At 33.5% G+C, this 20,346-nt stretch overlaps 3 protein-coding genes and 1 long non-coding RNA gene across 4 annotated transcripts; all 4 read left to right on the top strand.

Moving 5' to 3' along the window:
• Positions 1 to 5,262: 5,262 nt before the first annotated feature.
• On the top strand, positions 5,263 to 8,517 carry LOC110735496. The gene is made up of 2 exons (XR_002514118.1): positions 5,263 to 5,708; positions 8,457 to 8,517. It is a non-coding gene; the product is annotated as an uncharacterized LOC110735496 (long non-coding RNA).
• Positions 8,518 to 12,560: 4,043 nt separating this feature from the next.
• On the top strand, positions 12,561 to 14,123 carry LOC110735542 (receptor-like protein 12). Its single transcript, XM_021915733.1, has 2 exons — positions 12,561 to 12,740; positions 12,840 to 14,123. Exons 1-2 carry the CDS (start codon positions 12,561 to 12,563, stop codon positions 14,097 to 14,099), a joined length of 1,440 nt encoding a protein of 479 aa, XP_021771425.1. The 3' UTR covers positions 14,100 to 14,123.
• A 1,390-nt stretch (positions 14,124 to 15,513) lies between these two features.
• LOC110735541 (receptor like protein 30-like) lies at positions 15,514 to 17,483 on the top strand. The gene is made up of 3 exons (XM_021915732.1): positions 15,514 to 16,107; positions 16,628 to 16,971; positions 17,090 to 17,483. The coding sequence occupies exons 1-3, from the start codon at positions 15,514 to 15,516 to the stop codon at positions 17,481 to 17,483; spliced, it is 1,332 nt and encodes a 443-aa protein (XP_021771424.1).
• A 105-nt stretch (positions 17,484 to 17,588) lies between these two features.
• On the top strand, positions 17,589 to 18,266 carry LOC110735540 (receptor like protein 30-like). Its single transcript, XM_021915731.1, has one exon. The coding sequence runs from the start codon at positions 17,589 to 17,591 to the stop codon at positions 18,264 to 18,266; it is 678 nt and encodes a 225-aa protein (XP_021771423.1).
• Positions 18,267 to 20,346: the final 2,080 nt, after the last annotated feature.

Here is a 20,346-nt window from a genome sequence, read left to right as displayed (position 1 = left end):
TTAAAGTTATTCATTTTAACTGTACTGAAATTATTTTTACTGAACTGAAAATAATTTTACTAAAATTAATTTATTTTTACTAAATTAAAATTATAATAACTGAATATTAATTTATTTTTTTTAAGGTGAAGTGATCAGGGCCTAATTGGAAGATATTTCTCAATTCAATTACATATGCCTAATTCTAACATCAACATACACAATATATATGTCTTGATTGATACTTGTGCACTTGCAAGGATAAATAAGGGTAAAATTGTGATATTATAATTTTAGTTAATATACACAGTTGAATTAATTCCTTAATTGTAATTCCTTGATTGTATTTTAATTTCCTTATTTCCATTATTCCATAATTTATAATTCCTTAATTGATGACAATTATTTTGAAGAATTAGTGTCAAATTTTATCTTTCCATTTATGATTGATTTGTTAATAATTTTTTCTATTTCAATTGTAATGCAATCAATCGTTTAATTCTTTAATTGTAAATAATGATTACATTTTCATTATTTCATATTCCATAAATTATAGTTCCTTACTTGATGACAAATATTTGAAAATTTAATGCCAAATTTTCTCTTTCCAACCATGATAGATTTGCCTATGATTATTTTCTTTTTCAATTGTAATTAATAATTATATAGTTCTTTGAATGTAGGCCCCTAATTGCATTCTCATTATATTATTGTCATATTCCTTAATTTATAAATTCTTAATGACGCCAATTATTTGAATAATTAATGCCAAATTGTATATTTCCAACTGTGATTATTTTATCAAGTAAGTTTCCATTTCACTTGTTATTATATTCAATCATTTAATTATTTTATTGTAATTCCTAATGTATTTTCATTTCTGTCATAATTCCATGATTTATAATTCCAATTATTTGAAAATTTAATGCCAAATTTTATCTTTCCAACTGTGATAGATTTGCCATGATTATTTTCTTTTTCAATTGTAATTAATATAATTATATAGTTATTTGATTATTGTAATTCCCTAATTGCATTCTCATTATTGTCATATTCCTTCATCAATAAATTCTCTATTGATGCCAATTATTTGAACAATTAATGCCAAATTGTATATTTCCAATTTATGATGATTTATCAATGATAAGTTTCCATTTCACTTGTTATTACTTGTAATCAGTCATCTAATTTTTTTTATTGTAATTCCCAAATCGCATTTTTATTACTGTCATAATTCCATGTATGATTTATAATTCTTTATATAGTTAGTGAAAATTATTTGAACAATCAATTCCAAATTTTAACTTTCTAATTTTGATTGATTTGCCAATTATCAGTTTTATTACAACTATATAACCATTATTTATCTTTCCATCCAATGCCATTAATTTATTTCCAATAAGTAACATTAAGATATAAAAATAAAAAGGGTGTTGTTGTATTCTTAAGTAAGTGGACACCAATTAGGCTTTCCTTTTTCACTTGCACAATTGAGAAGATTTTTTTTTCCAATATTTTTTCTTTTATTTTTTAAACCATGGCCACTTCATTTATATCTTATTATAAAAAAAAAGTCAATTAAACGCCACTTCAAAGTGTGTGTCGGTCAAATTGTACTTCTTTCGTTCCTAAGAGATTATATCATAATAATATTTTGGAAAACTTGTCAATTACTACCATTAAAAAAGTGTGTCTTGTTAATTATCACCTCGAAAAATAAAAGTTGTTAATTATTACCTATAAAAGTAACTAATTTGTAAGATTAATACCTCCCGCCATTTTCCAATGAATTAGACCAATAATGACATCATTTATGATCTTAATTATATCTAATATACATTAAGATTAGACGACTAGTATAAGAAAAACTTTAATAAGTGATTAAACTCAAATTTAAATGACATAAATTTCATTTTCAATTGATATGTGATGTCACAAATTACATGTTCTGTATGACTAATTGATTAATATGTCACAAAAAAATGGGATTAAAATGGCATAAATTATATTTAGTCTGGTAATTGATGCTATCATTAGGCTAATTCGTCAAAAAATGGGTTGAGGTAATAATCGTATAAATTAAACAATTTTAAAGGTTGTACTTAACAAAAAATAATATTTTAAATAGTAACATTTATTTTTAAGAGTATTATTTCACAAGATAGTAGCAAATTAATTTATTTTTTTAAGAGGCGTCAAATTCTATAAATTTTGAACATAAAATCCATTGACTTATCTCTACTCTCTCCATTTTTTTTAAGTAAAATGGTTTGACTCTTTGCTAATTTGCCTAATCTACTTTTTTTTTAACAACGATTTACTTGAATCTACTTTATTATGTTTATGATTTGTACGTAATTAAAAAAATATATAGTCTCGTACTCTCGTGGGTACTCGTGTAGCTTATAATCATCTCCATGAATAGTTTATTAGTATTAGTCAAAGCTTTGCAATTTTTAATACGTGTGTAGGGGTGAAAGTTCGATTTGCGGTTAAATTTGGATTTTACACCAAATCGAATCCAAACGGAATTAATTCGGTTTTAGATTTTTGAAACAGAATCCAAACCAAATTTGGATTCAATCCCATCCAATCCAAACCGAATTAATTTGGTTTTGAATATTAAATCCAAATAAATCGAACCGAATTTTGTTAGGTATGTCATTTTGGGGAAAGTGAAGCCCTAATAATTAATCAAAATTCAAGCAAGATCAAAATATAACCACATTAATTCAAGCAAAATAAAGAACAATTACCAAATTATGAATCACATTAACCCATAATTAAGCAAAAATTGAATTTGGCAGATTAATTGATGAGAGCATGATGATTGAAGTCAATTTCCAAACATTTTTCCATACAATCGTTTCCTTTTTGAAATTTCATAAATCATTTCCATAAATCTTTCACTTAGCAAGAGTCTGAGGCTCTAAGCTAACACCACCATTCCAATTCTCTAAATTTTAAATGAAAAAAAAAATAAAATTGAAGTCATCCTTCAAGAGAAAATGGATGAGAAAAGGAGTAGGGGAGCGGTGGATCGTAGGAGACCGAGAATGAGAATCAAGGTGGAATGGTGGAGCCGGTGGTCGGTGAATGAGAAAGTGGCTAGAGATTGCCCAAAGAAAATGGTTGGAGAAATTGGGAATTGAAACGATCGAGATTAGATCTAGGGTTGCTGTAGTGAGAGGTTGAGAGTGAAAGAATGAGGAAGGAAAAATGAATAGGGTTTCTAATTAGAGGGAAAATGGGCTGGAAAATTGGGCGTTTTAAAATTTTCGATTTCAAATTTTGGTTTTCGGTTTTTTGAAGCTTAAAACCGAAACCGATCCGCAATCCAAATTTTTTAATTAATAAAAAAACCAATCCAAATTGCTAATTTGGTTCGGTTTGGCACAGTATGCGGATTTAATCCATATTACTTTCACCCCTATACGTGCGCAAGTGAAAAGTTTCGGTTAAAAAAACAAACAGTATTATATAAGTGAAAAAGTTGGTGTGCAAAATATGGACTACCCAAACACCCAAAAAATATAATTTTATCGACTTGCAGCTAAACAAGAGCTCACAAACCCTAACCCAAAAGGGCGAATGTTTTATCCCTTTGTTATTTGCTTCAATTGCTCATCTTATACGACCTCCTTCGACACCAAAAATGGTTTCCCCAACACCACCAACTTCCCTTTAAAATCCCCACCTTATCGCACAAGCATACACGAAGATATATGACTGGTTAGACAATCAAGTTTCCAACAACAAACAAGGTGGAAGTGGGTGGTAGTTTTGGCCTAGGTGATTCTGCTTTCTCTGCGTAAGCCATGGCCCATGTCTCAACTCTTAAATGGTGACTGCATTGTGATCTCTAACGACTTATACAGGCTCTGCAACTCTTGCTCTTTTTTTATGACAAGAAGGATGTGCTTCAATAGATGTGCATTGGACTATTCGAAAAATACTGACGGCTAGGTCTTTTGTTTAAAAGATGCAACATTTTGAGGGTGGTTAAGGATAAGATTGAACTTGGCACATTGTACAACTAGTATTTTCCGTTCTTCTTTGTTTTCTCTCTGTTTGGGTCCAAATATTTTAATCAAAAGGCCAAAAGCAGGGTTCAACTCTCTAGTCCAAATGCCAAGTCAGTCAATGGTCCAGTCAACGTGGCAAGCCCACTTGATCCCAAGGCCCATTCATCCATTAAGCAAAGGTATAAAAGCCTTCAATTGACTCATTTAGGAGATATCCACATCAAGCCTCAAGCATTAATTCTCTTGCATAACTTTCTCTCTTAAAACATTGTACTGACTTTAGCATCGGAGGGGTCTTCCTCGGCACATCCCCCGAGGCTAGTTTACGTGTGTTTTCTGTGCAGGAAATCCTCGGCCCAGTCATCACTTGGACCGAGATCAGTCTTCTCCACCAAAAAAGGACCAGCCGAAGGTCCTATTGTTTTCTACTGAAACACTGTCTTTATTTCTATTTAGTTGCTTTTGTATTTTCAGCTGTTATTAAAAAGAGTTGAAAGTACAAATTAATTGTTTTGATATTCATATTGTGTGAAGGTGCTCACACTATCTCCATTATGCGTTTTAAGGCCACAATATTGTAAAACCCATTGATTAATAATTTACCAACCAAGAGTAGTTCAATTTTGGGCTCTATGATACAAATTCCTCCATGTTGCCGGGACTACTAGACCACCCTCGTTCTTTTCCGGTCGAAGTGACGAGCACTCTAAGACTATACCGTCGGCCATTTGCCGGAAGGAGAAAAACCCTTCTTTAAGGGAGTTTTAGTAGGAGTTACATTTAGACAGTTCTTTTAGTATAAACATACCTATATAAAAAAATACTTAAAAAAAACTAATCGTATAAAAAATTACTCTGTAATACTATGAAAACATACATTCATAATAAAAAATCTCACATGACTATTAGTATGTTTTATTAATATAAGCTACATAAATTAATCAAAGTAATTAATTGTAGAGTCAATTTGCATTACTTCACCGCAATCCTCTAAATCTACAATACTCAAATTCTATACATTAAAAAAAAAAAAAAACAATAATACCCATCCCAGTAATATTTTTCTGAAATTATTTTCAAGGGACTCCAATAGCTACCAACCATATACTTTGTGTTGTTTTCTTCCACGTGCAATATATCCTGCTGTAGTTTACACAATTCCTTAGATAATTAGTGCAAATTACGAATTAATAAATTCATATCAAAATCAACTCTTCTACCCCCTTCGATAATTTTAGATGATATAAGCAAAATTAAGGTGAACTAAACAAAAGACAAAGTGACTCGTTGACAGTGGTGAAGACAATCAACCAAGTATCTAGGGGCTTCTCTCCAGCTTACATTGTGTATGATGACATTAAAAAGTTTTCTAATTTCTTTCCTCCGTTTGTTTTTTCTCATGTGAAAAGCGCCAGTAATACCGTTGCCCACTTAATTGCGAGATGGGTACTAACGGTAACTTGAAACGTCTTTGTATGAACTCCTTTCTCCAGAACTTGATTTAATTTAATTTAATTTTCGGCTTACTTTTGTTCTAAAAAAACCAAAAGACGATTTGTTAAAACAAAGAAAAAAAATGAAAAAAAAAAACAATGAACAAGTTAAATTGTCCTTCTTCTATTAACTCTTCTCCATCAACAGCAGCAGACTGCAGAGCTGTGTTCAAAATTTGCCTGTTTTCTCCCCTTCATGAAAATGAAAAAGGTATACTATCTCTTACCTTTACTTTTTAATTGCTTTTTGTTATTGAATTATACTGTAATTATGAATATATCTCTCATAATAAATTCAATTTCGTATCTTTCTCATATTTTTGTTCAATTTACTTAAGAAGTACTATGTACTAGTATATTATATAGTCCGTACTTTTGTCTTTCAAAAAAAAAAAAATAGTCCGTACTTTTTAACATTATGGTTTTTCTTTTATTTAATTGCAATTGGTTTAATCAATATATTAATCCATTGACATTGTTTGCAATTTGCAAAAGGTATAAGTTTGTAATAACATACGAATTTATATGCTTGAAGATTGCCGAAATGATATGGGATATTTAGGTTATAGAGATTTTCTTAATTAATTATTGTGTTGAGATAATTGCTTGGAGGTATAGTTCTCATCAGCCAGCTATTAATTTCGACGATTTTGTAAGGATTTTAGTGTAGCTAGTTTATGTGAATTGGTGGGAACTTGAATTGATAGATTTCGTTGATTTTGTAAGGATTGTAATGTGGCTAGTTTTTGTAAAATGGTTAGAGCTTAAATAGATAGGTTTCGACGATTTTGTAAGGGTTTTAATGTGACTATATTAAGGGGATGAATGAGAGCTTGAATAGATTGGTTTGGTCGAGTTTGGTGTCTTGAAGGTTTCATGCCACCGCGATAGATCAGTTTTGTTCTTGAATACAGAACACTTCTGTCATGTATTATATGAATAAGTGACAAGCTCTGAAACAAGTCATGATTTTGTTTGGTTACTTAATGGTTAGACCTTGTAGATTAACAGGGTGTAAGACATTGGACATTGCTTTGGGACATTGGGTTTTCATGTACTTGTTGTTGGAAATTTGCTGCTGGTATTAATGTTCGAGAATTCAGGAACTCAAATTTGGACCTTTTCCATGGGTAAAGAAGTAGTTTGAGTCTGAACTAACATTTTTAGGTTTGGAAGAGCATATCTAATTGATGTTAAAATGTACAATATCATTGAGATTGAGAACTTGTGATTGCACCATAGGTTGTGCTGTTGTGGTACCATTCCTTGCAATTGGTTCTCACTCAAGTTGATGTTAGATTGAGTGACATTGTGCTTTAGGTTGATATTGATCAGAGTCTAATGATCTCGTTATCTATGATACTAAAGTTTACTGCTTATATGGTTGTTAATCTAGTTATGTCATTTTTTTTACTGTCAGAAAACCATAGAAACTGGTTTAAAACTAAAGACTGATTTATCAAGGGGGAAATCAATAACCATGTAGGTAGACTTGCTACTCTTAAGATCATCAATCTGTTCAAGAGATTGTTTCTTACGCAGAGCACACTAGAATTCAAAAGACTTGTAACTGGTTTGTCTCTTAGATATGTTTTTATTTTTATTTTTTATAAATTTGCTTTGAACAAGATTGATAACCTAATGAAGGAATGGTAAGTAATGAATTTGGATATCATTGACAATCTAATGAAGGATTCCCGATACCTAGCTCTTATTAGGCCGCGGGATGCCAAGTTGGTTGTTGGAGCAGCTGTAGCAAGTGTCGAAATCTTTATAAATGGTCTAATTTCGTGTATTATATACCTGGAATTTTGGCCTCTAGAAAATATTTTTGGACCCAATAAGATTATGCATCGAGGCGCTTCACGTGGTTATCTAATTGTCTCGGAAGACCTATTTGGTGCCCAAAACCATATCATTGATGCCATGACCCACCCTTTGTTTTCATGTTTGAAGATGCATTACTTGGTTTTGTTGCCTTGGCTTGAGTTGTTTTGCCTTGCCTTGACCTAAAGGCAAGCCAATAATTAGGGAATTTATGTTAGGTAGAAAGTTTGTTCTTATTAAACTAGTTTCAAAGTTGCTTGTAAGAGTTGTAACAAGATTGTTTCGTATTAGATCAAGATATTTAAGAGTTGACTGAACGTAGAAGAATTATGTGAGAAAGATAGTCTTCAGAAGCAAAGTTAAAGCATTTGTGATGGTAAGGGTTTAGAGGAAGAAGTGACTACTGCCACACTTAATGCTACCTGTGCAGCACTACAAAGATTAACCATAGTTAGGCTTTCCAAAGGTAAATTGCACATGAGCTCACTGGGTTGAAGGCTTGAAGCCCAGATTACCATTAATATGGTTTTCATAAACTTCAATGTGCTCTGTTTTTTCTTCTCTTAATATTGATTTGGAGCTAAAATGTTAAAAACAATATTCATGTGAATAATGCTCTTGGTAGTAAGACCTTTTTTCTGAAAAAGAAGAATCCCCTTCTGCATTTGCATGATTACTATATTTTTTCATGCATATAGTTATTCTGAACAAATTTTGACAGCCGAAATGCATATACTACAGACTAGTGTATCGTTTTAATATCTTCTAAAAGTATCTTTGCTAACTCGGTAAGTAATAGTATACCCTCTATGGCTATTGCCATCTCTAATCAGGAAAAGCTTTAGATAAATTAGTAATTGATTCTTGTATGGATTAGATTTCCTTCATGGTATTTCTTCCTTCGATATCTCGTTTTTATGGTATTTCTTCCTTCGTAAGCAATAGTATACCCTATGTCATACATCTATACAAGCTCTAAATGTTACACAAAGTCATGCTCAGCTTTAAGTTTGGTTAATCCCTGGCTAGAAGGTCCCTCTGACTTTTATTTTTCCTTACTTTATACAGAGTACTTCGTATACAATATAAAAATATAATCATTTGAGCTAATCTATTACATGATCTTTTGCAGTGATAAAAAAAAGAGCATATGCATCCTGGGATAGCTTCTCTCATTATCCGGTTTGGCAAGGTATTGTAGCCTGCAGTAATGGCAAATGATCAAAATTTCAATTACTTTTAAAAATCTTAAATGAACAAATAGTTTGAAATTATGATGATACTTCTGCTTGCATTAGAAAGTAAATTTAATTGCTTGGAAACTCATGATTATGAATAGTCACACCTCTTTATATATCAGTTCATCGTCCTCTTCAATTCCTTGCTCTTCTTGCTCGTCTTCCAAATAGCTTCCCAGAAAATTGAATAGTTGCCAGCTCCATCCTATGAGCTAATTTAGCTAGCCATAAGGATTTATTTATGATGTAAGAAATCATGAACAGGACGAGCAGCCCTTGGAAGACAAGTCTTACACAAAATTTAATTCAAGCCTGAACTGATAATTGAAATGATAAAGGCTTGTTAAAAATTCTTTGATGCAAACTTTCAGATACTGATCATACAGTAGTCTGAAATGTCATAATACACTGAATAAACTAGAATGTTGTAAAAATTAAATTATTATTACTAATGTAAGGATCTTGCTACTTACGAATGTCTTGAGAGTTGTCACTCACGTTAAATAGTGATTTACTACGTAATACTTCCTTCGTCCCTTAATTAGATTCCTACTTCGTTCTCTCTATTATGTGATAAATAAATGCTAGAAGTAGGAATCTAATTAAGTGACGGGGGGAGTATATTTCCTAAATTAGTATTTCATATTAATTTTGAATGCAGGTTGAACTTATGCGGATGAAATCAGTCAATGTTTAGATCAATTTATTGTTCCTTCATTTTATAATATTAGTTTCATTTACGTATATCGATGCAAATTTTTTATCGCATATATCTTTAATTTCACGCTAGCAAAAATTATAAAGTTAGCTATAAATAATGTATTCATCGAGATGAATAAATCCAGATCTTATATGATTATGTTTGTTTTATATAGAGAGAGAGAAATTTAAAAGATTCCATTAAATTTTTAATAATCAAAATATTCTAAATAAGAGTATAAAGGACAATAGGTGGTTTGAGTTTCTATGTTATACTTGTATAGTTGTATGAAGGAACGCAATATCAAATTTCTGCAAAAATTATGGTGAACAAGTACTAGACTACTACACTTGTTTGAGTTGTTTCTTGGAATTTTTACACTTTGACTTTTAACATGAAGTACTATATACATATTCCTCCGTTTTTATGTACTTGATACATTCAATTTAGACATATATATTAAGAAGATGAGAGAAAATGAGATAGAATGATAAAGCAAGTGAGGTACACTAGTAACTGCAAGGTGTAAAACTTATTACCCAAAAAGTAAACATGTCAACTAAAAATAAACTTTCTAAAAAGGAATACGTGTATGTCAACTAAAAATAAACGGAGGTAAGTATATATATTCTACTTTAACTATTGTTTTTGTAATTTAGATTAAGGAAAGACATTTTTTTTATACATAGCAACTTTGTCTTAATATGTATCTTCGGAATATTAATGCATTTTTTATAATTTTTACTATCACATATATTTCTATTAATTTAACAAAATACTAACACATACGGAGTAAATTTTGTTGGAACAACAAGTGTGTAGTGTGTGAATTTTGTGAAAAAACTCAAAGTCCCACATTGGTGGGAAATGAGAGTTTTACTCTCTTTATAATATAGAGAGTGGGCTAAAGGGGTGTGGCCCTTGGGCTACCCACATTTTGTGGAGAGGGAGGACCTATATGGTAAACCATATATCACACACACGCGCTCTGAACCGAGCCGGGCTGGGTCGGGTTTGGGTTTGGGTTATTAAACAAACTTAATTTTTGTTACCGGTTTGATTAATATTCAGTTACAAAACGTTTTACTGTTTTGGTTTAAATTTTTCCGTTACATTGCTTGATTCTCGTTGTTGTTTTACTGCTAAACGTTGCACCGTTACACTGATTTAATGCCTTGATTCTTGCTTAACGAATACACTAATTGCAGTAAACGTTGCTAATCTTTCTCCCGTTTTCATGCTTAAGTTGTTACGTATCTTTACCTATAAAAGGACGGTTCCAGCTTTGTTTTTAAATACACGGAAAAAATATACAGAAAACCACTTTGCAAAATATATTTTCTCTTCCTCTCAAAACAGTCGAGCAGTTTCTTTCTGGTTTTCTGGTGTTCCGTTGTCCGGTGGTTCGGTGCAAAACCGCCGTTATTTTATACTTGTGAAAGACTGTTTTATCCTGGGGGCATCCGGTTTGATACGAGCTGCTTGCACAAGTTTGAGGCAGTGCCGCGAATGTTCTAAAGAGAGCGACATAGTCCGCGACTCAGTCTTATTCTCGGTAACATTGTTCTTACTATTTTATTTGTGCAATTCCGTTTATATATATTCTACTTTAACTATTGTTTTTGTAATTTAGATTAAGGAAAGACATTTTTTTTATACATAGCAACTTTGTCTTAATATGTATCTTCGGAATATTAATGCATTTTTTATAATTTTTACTATCACATATATTTCTATTAATTTAACAAAATACTAACACATACGGAGTAAATTTTTTGAGGCAAAAATACTAACACATAATTAGAGATACTATAGTCAAGATTTTACAATATCAAGTGTGAAAAGTTGAAAATGTAACGAATATTGAAAAAAAAAAGAAAGAAAGAAAAAAAAAAAAAAGAAAAAAGAAAAGAAAGGGGTTGTATTATTTAGTGTAAGTCGCGAAAATTTTGACGAGTACCTAGATATTTTGCTGGCCAATTAGGAACTATGAAGGAAAAGTGTGAAATTTTTTCCTAGACGTAATTTTCAATCATCAACAAATGGCTCGGCCCAACGGATGAGATAAAGTCGGCTAAACAAGCCAAAAACTTCATATAAAAACAAAAAATATTGAGTGAAGCATCTCTGTTCTAATATCTTCAATTTCTCTATAAATTTGGTGTGTACAAGTTACAAGTACAACAAACTACAAGTGCTCAACTTTAGTTATTACTCAAACACTTGTAAACTTGACCAAATTAAAGCCATGTTTAGCCCTTCCATCATTTTATGTTTTTCGTTACTTTGTCTATGCCTTGCTTACAATCTTGTATTTGTCACTTGCTCACAACCTTCTCTCCGTAATACATCTTCTTCGAACCTATGTCATGAAGATGAGTATTATGCATTGCTTCACTTAAAAGAATCCTTCAGCTTTTTTACACGAGCTAATACCTACTACCCTATAACTACAAATAATACAAGATCATGGAAACGAAATTCTGATTGTTGCGAATGGGATGGAATTACTTGCCATCCTCTCACTCGTCATGTCATTGCACTTGACCTTTACAACAATGGTATCGTCGGAACCATCGATTCAAATAGCAATCTCTTCCAACTAGGCCAACTTCAGAGGCTTAATTTGTCATGGAATGATTTTTCTTCATCCAATATTTCGCACAAATTTGGTCAGTTTCATTTTCTTAAACATTTAGACCTTTCTTATTCTTATTTTTCTGGTAGGGTCCCTCTTGAAATATCTCAACTCACTAGATTGACATCTCTTGATTTATCAGGAAACGATCTTGAATTTTCAAATGTCAAGTTGGTCATTAGCAACCTTACAAAGCTGAAACGACTAGGTCTAAGTGGAATAAAACTAGAGACACCACAAATTTTTCAAACCATTACTAACTTGTCTTCACTTTCATATCTTTATCTTGAAGGATGCAATTTACAAGGGGAGTTCACTACTATCATTCTTAACCTACCACACCTAAAGGAACTCAATCTCGGGTACAACGATGCGATAAACTTTCATTTCCCATCAATGTATAATTGGAGTAGCCCCTTGGAATCCTTAATCCTTAGCTATTCCAATATTTCTTCTAACATACCCTCTTTTTATAGTCGATTAAAACATTTGAAATCATTATATTTGCAGAGTACCAATCTACGCGGGACTTTTCCAAGTTGGGTGTGGAATATTTCTGAAAGGATAGACCTTAGTCATAATGAACTAACCGGCAGTCTTCCGTCCACAATGAACATAAGCAAGCTCTCAAGTTTAACTACTCTATATTTAGGAAAAAATATGCTTGTTGGAGAAGTTCCGGCTTGGTTGTTTAGCTTAAAGTCATTGGACACGATTAACCTCTCATTCAATAACTTTATGGGTAGTGTTAGCCTATATCAAGTTTTTTCCAACCTTCCAAAGCTCCGGTCTCTTTTCCTGTCTAATAGCGGCCTTTCCGTGACCACAACTGATGGTCCAGTAAACTCATCAGTTATCTCCACTTTAGCTAAGTCATTGCAATATTTAGGGCTATCCAACACTAGTATTCATGGTGAATTCCCCAAGTGATTACAACAGCTAATCAGAGAATCGTCGATAAACTTATTGGATCTTTCATCCAACTCTTTAACCGGAGTTGTTGAAAACATCCCTTGGGGTACTTTGAATTATATTGAAATCTCTAATAATAGGCTAACAGGACGTCTCCCAATAATCTCATCGCCTTACACCCAATTCTTTTTAGCCGCGAACAACAACTTTACAGGTCCAATTGATTCATCCATTTGCAACTTAACATCACTTTGGGTTCTTGACTTGTCTAACAATAGTTTGAGTGGAGATTTCCCACATTGTCTAGGAAGCTTAAACAGTGGCCTTAATTTGTTGAATTTAGGATCGAATAACATTCATGGAACTCTTCCTACAAATTTTTCCAAGTGTGATAACTTGCGATACCTAGACATAAGCAGTAATAGGTTGCAAGGGCAGTTACCTCGATCTTTGGCACGATGCACAAATTTACAAGCTATCAATCTTAGAAGTAACGAGCTTAAGGATGAATTTCCTTATTGGTTGCATACTCTTCCATTTATTCGACTCCTCGACTTGAGCTCTAACAGCTTCCACGGTCACATCAACAATGTCTCTGGATTTCATCCATATCCCGCGTTACAGATTCTTGACCTCTCTAGTAACAACTTCAGCGGTAAGATACCCACAACATACATAAATAAATTTCAAGCAATGACAAGAATCATCGATCACCATGGTTTCCCACAATACATGGAATCAAATGTATCGATGTTGTGGCCTTACTATTCTATTATTTTGACATTCAAAGGTGTGCAATTACCATATGAGAAGATCATTGAAACGCTCTCTTTTTTTGATCTGTCAAACAATGCATTTGAAGGAGAAATCCCCGAGTATGTAGGACAATTGGTCGCAATTCAAGGCCTTAATCTTTCACACAACCGCCTTACAGGGCACATTCCTCCATCCATTGGATCGTTGTCATCACTTGACAGTTTGGACCTCTCTTCCAACATGCTAACTGGTGGCATTCCTCATGAACTAGCTAGTTTAACCTTCCTTGAAGTCTTCAATGTTTCAGAAAACCAGTTGGAAGGGCCTATACCTCAGGGGAACAACTTCGATACATTCTCATCCGATTCATACAAGGGGAATCTTGCATTGTGTGGGGATCCGTTGCCCGAGTGTGGAGGAAGTAGCGCGCCATTCATACTGGTTATGTATGGACTCTGGACGACCAGAGTTACTACCACATTCGCTTTATTTTCACTTATTTTAAAAGTGCATGTGAATACGAAACTATGATATGTCCAATAAAAACCTTTTAAAAGCTTGACCCAAACAACACTACATTGGACTAAACTATCCTTAATCGGATCTAATTAGTAGAAGTGGTCAAATATAGAGTACTCCCTCCGTTCTATATCTATTGTAAATGTTTTGAGAGTAGGTACAGTGATGGTTCTTATCATGTGCAAGATGATCGATCGCATGGGGCCCCTTGTTAGGTGCAAGAGTGAGAAGTGTTTATCCCACATTGAAAAAGAAAGTAAAGGACTTTGAATTTATAACCCAGGCAGGCTACTCCTCCTATTGCCAAATAGTTTTAGGATAATCTCGATGTGGGCTCTGATTTGTGGGCTTCTAGGTTTCTCTTTCTTGTATTCTCCGTCCCCCATCTCATATAACACCTAAATAAATATTTTGGTATTTGAAAAAAAAAATATTTTGAAGTAGATTTTGATAAATTGGAATAATTACATTAAAATTTTTAAAGTGTCACATAGGATAGAATTAATTTTAAACCAATGAAAACGTAACAATAAAAAATAAACAAATAAGTAAACAAGTCAAAGTTTCCACATAAGTCTTCGTCAACTAACGTATTACACAAATAGCTTTAACGATGACTTGAGAGTCTACAAAAGAAGTGGATGACTTTAAAAGTTTGAATAATCAATTAAAATATGAGTGATGTCCATTATTATACAAAGTAGTACAGAAGAAGTGATGAATATTGAGTAACATCATAATGATCGGATTGTCGGGTCATTTGATTATAGACATTTATCAAGTTATTGGCCCATATAATCACATAATTAATAACAAAATTATAATTGCCTTACATATTCTTACAAGAAAATTCATTTGATTAAGATTATTAAATTTACGTTTTTTTTTTCTTATTTTAATTTGAAAGCCACATAAGCAAAGGATGTAAATGGGATTTGATATCATGTTTTGAGTATCACCCTGACTTTAACCCACTAAACTAATTGGTCATCTACATATCTCATCCCAAATTAATACAAAATGATGTAATATTAGAAGTATTTACCAATGAGGTATTAATCTAATAATTAAAATTGGACAACTGTATACGATACGTCACATATTCAAATCTCGCACCTCTATTAGTAAAATGTAATTTGTATTATTGCTTGTGTCTCAAAAATAAAAACAGTGTATTTGAGTTTTATTGTCATTTGAGTTACCTTTTTATTAGTCTACCGTGCTTAAGCCCGATAGTTAAAATTGTCTAGTCTCTTTCAACAAAAGTCTAGTTAACTAGTCATACAAGTCTACAAGTCTCATTAGTGCAATACCTTGTTCCTCTCTTTAAAGAGTACATATTCCTCTAATTCCATAATTATAACCCACACTTACTTTAGTCTAAAAACCACCAAGTTTCTACAAATAACAAATTTTTTTAGTAGCCATGCAATACCTCTTAGGAATTGTTGTCACTCTACTCTGCCTGATCCTCAATCTGGTAGTCACTTCTTGTTATCCCACTTGTCGTAGCGATGAGAGTTCTGCCTTGCTTCGCTTCTCAAATTCCTTGTCAATTGATCCATTCGCCTCTGGTTGCACATCCAGTAGAGCAAAAACAATGTCATGGAATAATAGCATCGACTGTTGTCAATGGGACGGGATCACTTGCGATCCATTAACTAGTCATGTTATTGGTCTTGACCTTAGCTGCTCCCAACTTAGTGGAAGCCTCGACTCAAATAGCACCCTCTTCCAACTTCATCATCTCGAAAGCCTTTCATTAGACAACAATAATTTTTCTGCTTCCTCCATTCCTCCTAAATTTGGAGATTTCACACACTTATCCTTGCTTAATCTCTCTGAATCATATTTTCAAGGCAGGGTACCTAAACTCCCAAAACTCAAATTACTTGACCTTTCTACATATTATCAGTATCTTGAAATGCCAGATGTCAATAGTATCATTGAAAACTTAACATCCTTGTCATATCTTGATCTTCGTTTTGTCTCAATCAATTCAAATTTTCCTGCATCTCTGGTAAACTTATCTTCCTTAACGTAATTAGACCTATCATACTGTGGTTTGCAGGGGAAATTTTCTTCTGACATTCTCAATTTTCCAATACTTGCAAACACTTTTTTTAATGGGAAATAGTGACCTCGTCACAAAGTTAGGTAGTTGGAGCAGCCCTTTGCTATTCCTAGGACTTTCCTCTACAAAATTCTCCGGGCAACTACCATACTCCATAAACCAAACTAGCCCAAGCTACTTAGATCTAATGGACAGTGGTGTTGATGGTCCTATACCACCATGGGTTTGGAATGTTACTAACCAAATCTATCTTTCAAATAATTTTCTTACTGGTGCTCTGCCTTCATCGCTAAACATTCATACGCTCTCTAATATTTCAGAACTCACCCTAGATAACAACAAGCTTGTCGGAACCATACCATCTTGGCCATTCTAACTCCCTTCATTAATTAGGTTGTACCTCCAATCCAACCAGCTTAGTGGTTCATTGAGTGATGTTTCTGGTAATGCTAGCAATTCCTTGCAGATACTTGATTTGTCGGACAACAGCTTTACCGGTGATGTTGAGCTTAGTATGTTTTCTATGTTTACAGATCTAGATACTCTTATTTTATCTTTAAATAGTTTATCAGTGTCTACAAAACTCAACTCCTCCTCGATGCTGTCCAAATTATCATATTTGGGACTCTCTTCTTGCAATATTAGTGAATTTCCTTACTTGGGAAACCAAGAAAGACTCGAATTCTTGTATCTTGACGATAACAACATTCGAGGTGAGATTCCCAAATGGATGGTTAACATTAGCCAGGCTATACCTTATGCATCTTTAAACTTAGACCTTTCTAATAATTCTCTAACACATGGTCTAGAGTATCTCCCTTGGGAGAAATTGGTCTATGTCAACCTTTCATCCAACAAGTTACAAGAGCCACTTCTCATTTTTGCAAACAAATCTATTTTTTGAGGCATTAATTTTGTCAAATAACAGACTAAATGGCACCATTAATCCATCCTTTTGTAATTTGACTGAAATCATCGTCCTTGATTTATCGAACAACACTCTTAGCGGAGAAATCCCTCATTGTTTGGTAAATAGTTACACTCAGCTCGGTGCATTAAATCTTCAAGCGAATAGACTAAATGGCACCATACCTGCAAATTTCTCTAACTGTAATTCATTACAGTATCTAGATTTAAGTGACAATCAATTGGAAGGGGTGGTGCCAAAGTCTCTGTCACGGTGTAAAAGCCTAAATGTTCTGTATCTTGGGAATAACAAGTTAGAGGGTACGTTTCCATCATGGCTAGACAGCCTCCCGCAGCTGAAAGTTCTCAATCTACGTTACAATAACTTCCATGGCCCTCTGTTTACTTCAACATAGCCTGACCATCCATTTCCGGAGCTGCAAATTCTCGACCTCTCCAATAACAACTTTTCTGGAAAGTTGCCAGCAAGATACATACAAAACTTCAAAGCCATGATAAAGATGAATGGGTCAAGTCTTGATAGTCCACAGTACATGACATCCAGTACTGACATCCAGCAGTACTCATATTCCATCACGTTAACATTTAAGGGGAATGTGCAGAAATATGAAAAGATCATCACCACAATGGCGACTTTTGATATGTCGAAAAACAGATTTGAGGGAGAGATTCCAGATTCCATAGGGCATTTGGTGTCATTGCGAGGCCTTAATCTCTCAAATAACCGCCTTACTGGGCACATCCCTCCATCCATCGGGATGTTGTCCTTGCTGGACTGCTTGGACCTTTCGTCCAACATGCTCACTGGTCGTATCCCACAAGAACTTGTTAGTGTGACATTTCTTGAGGTCTTTAATGTTTCAGAAAACCAACTGGAAGGGCCTATACCTCAAGGGAACAACTTCAATACATTCTCATCCGATTCATACAAGGGGAATCTTGCATTGTGTGGGGATCCGTTGCCTGAGTGTGGAGGAAATAGCACGCCATTCGTGAACAACAACGAAGACGATGATTCTGAAGATCATGGGAGCACATTGAAGGAGTGGGAAACTATTGTGATGGGCTTTTGCAGTGGCATCGTTGTTGGGATGGCTTGGGGATATTATATGTTTTCTGTGGGAAAACCCTTTTGGTTTATCAATTTGGCTGACAAAAATGGAGTTGGCTTTGCTTGATTTTTTCGGAACGATCAATTTGATACGTAGATGAGGAAGAAGAGCAAGAACAAGAAGGAACTAAAATTTCAAGTGTTACATACGAAGTATATATGTATGAATATCTTGTAATAGCTTTTATTGCCTTTTGTATGGTGATTTTCTCATCAATCCAGTTGCTGTAGCTTCATAAACGCACAAACAAGTGAACAACTAAGAAATAAAGTATGACATACTACTAATGAGTTATGCAAGTTCAGGTTGAATTTATGGTTTTTAATAAGCACACAGTTATTACCATGTTCCTAATTAATGGTATAATAATGCAAGTTTCAGCACCATGTTCAGTGAATGCATGATGGCTTTTCATCTATTCAAGTCTGAACCAAATTGGATCAGGCCAAATATCAGAAATTTTATATTCAAAATTTAGACACTAGAATGGTTGTGTTTGTACAAGAGTTACTAGTGTCATACCTCATTCGCCTTATTTTCACTTAATTCAAAAGTTATAGGAGTATGAAAAGATCTAAAATGAGGAGTTATTTCACCACTAAGGTCTGTTCTATTCAGCTTAATTTCAATTTTGTTTAGTTCAGTTCTGCTCCAATCAGTTTCAATTTAGTTTAATTCCACTCCAATCAGTTCAGTTCTTTTGCTAATTTATTTGTTTTATATGATTTAGCTAATGATATTGTTAATGACAATTTAGTTTAGGCATGCCTTGGGCCGATCTTGTTCAGATTAGTTCATCTTTATGTCTAATGATATTGCTAATGATTATTATTATTATTATTATTATTATTATTATTATTATTATTATTATTATTATTATTATTATTATTATTATTATTATTATTATTATTATTATTATTATTATTATTATTATATAACAGAAACCTACAAAGTCAATCAGTTTACAAGAAATTAGTGGAGAGCCGAGATACAATCTGGGCCCCCACCCCTCTAGCTATAGCGAACCCGATCCTGCTGAAGATGTGAGCAGCTGTACGGGCACCAATATCATGAGTCCTAGCGAACACCTGAACCCGCTTCAGCAACGCAACAACATCCTTATCTAATTCTCCCTATGAAGAAAAGGAGAAAGGAAGGATACCATAGCCAATAGCCCTACAACGCGCCCCATATATACATGTCCCGCTTCCGCTGAGCCGCAGCCGACACAACACGACCAGGAACAAAGTCAGACAACCCAGACATCAAGGCCTCTATCCCAAGAATAAAGCAACACATTTGCAGGTCGAAGAGGAGTTGTTATTATTATTATTATTATTATTATTATTATTATTATCATTATTATTATTAGTGGATTAATATCATTACTAATCCATAGTTAAAATCATTAATCCATAGTCAAATATCTTAGTTCAGTTCAGCCCCAATCAGTTCAATTCACTTCAGTTATTTTCAGTAAATCAGAACAGCCCCTAAGGCACTGATTACTACACCATCACATACAACCTTTTACCTATTTTATTTAAGAAGGAAATAATCACTCACTATGGACTGTTTGATTCAGCGAACTAAATAAGGCCCTGTGTTTTTAAACTTTTCTAGATATTTTTCAAACTATACTACATTATACTAAACCATTTGTTTCAAACTACACCCTATACCGTTACATACATAAGAAAAGGTGGAGTAGGTCAAAAGACAAATACGGAGTACCACGCATAGAAGTTTAAACTACATTAATGTTGAAACTACCAACCCAACATGAGTAGAGTCGAGGTGTCAAAAACTAACTCGATCGACCCAATTCGATCTGACCTGAAAAACCCCAATTCAGATCAATTTCGACTTATATGGACACAATAATTTAGCATGACTCAATCTTGAAATAAACGCGACCCGACCTGAACGCATCGAACCCAACCCAAGTACCCGAATTGACACCTCTACTAGGGATGGGGCAGGTCATTACAACAAGGGGTGGCTTTAAAAATATCGCAATTAAACAAGGGTATCTCATAATTAATTAGAGTCTCATAAAAGTTAGGACAGACTTTTTTTTTCAAATTTATATCACAACTAAACAAGGGGTGGCTTCAAAAAGAGAAAATACAAGTTAAATATCTTT

This window comes from Chenopodium quinoa, unplaced genomic scaffold (genome assembly GCF_001683475.1).
Source record: "Chenopodium quinoa cultivar QQ74 unplaced genomic scaffold, ASM168347v1, whole genome shotgun sequence".
NCBI classification, from domain to species: domain Eukaryota; kingdom Viridiplantae; phylum Streptophyta; class Magnoliopsida; order Caryophyllales; family Amaranthaceae; genus Chenopodium; species Chenopodium quinoa.
Note: the sequence above shows the minus strand (reverse complement) of the source record. Positions and strands in the feature narration are given on the sequence as shown.

Excerpts from the sequence above, each read along its gene's own strand:
- LOC110735541 (XM_021915732.1), top strand. The coding sequence starts at position 15,514 with ATGCAATACCTCTTAGGAATTGTTGTCACTCTACTCTGCCTGATCCTC. Across the intron at positions 16,108-16,627 it reads CAAATTTTCCTGCATCTCTG|ATACTTGATTTGTCGGACAA; the intron begins GTAAACTTATCT and ends AATTCCTTGCAG. Across the intron at positions 16,972-17,089 it reads TCTCTAACACATGGTCTAGA|ACTAAATGGCACCATTAATC; the intron begins GTATCTCCCTTG and ends GTCAAATAACAG.
- LOC110735542 (XM_021915733.1), top strand. The coding sequence starts at position 12,561 with ATGCTTGTTGGAGAAGTTCCGGCTTGGTTGTTTAGCTTAAAGTCATTG. Across the intron at positions 12,741-12,839 it reads TGACCACAACTGATGGTCCA|CTAATCAGAGAATCGTCGAT; the intron begins GTAAACTCATCA and ends TGATTACAACAG.
- LOC110735540 (XM_021915731.1), top strand. The coding sequence starts at position 17,589 with ATGAATGGGTCAAGTCTTGATAGTCCACAGTACATGACATCCAGTACT.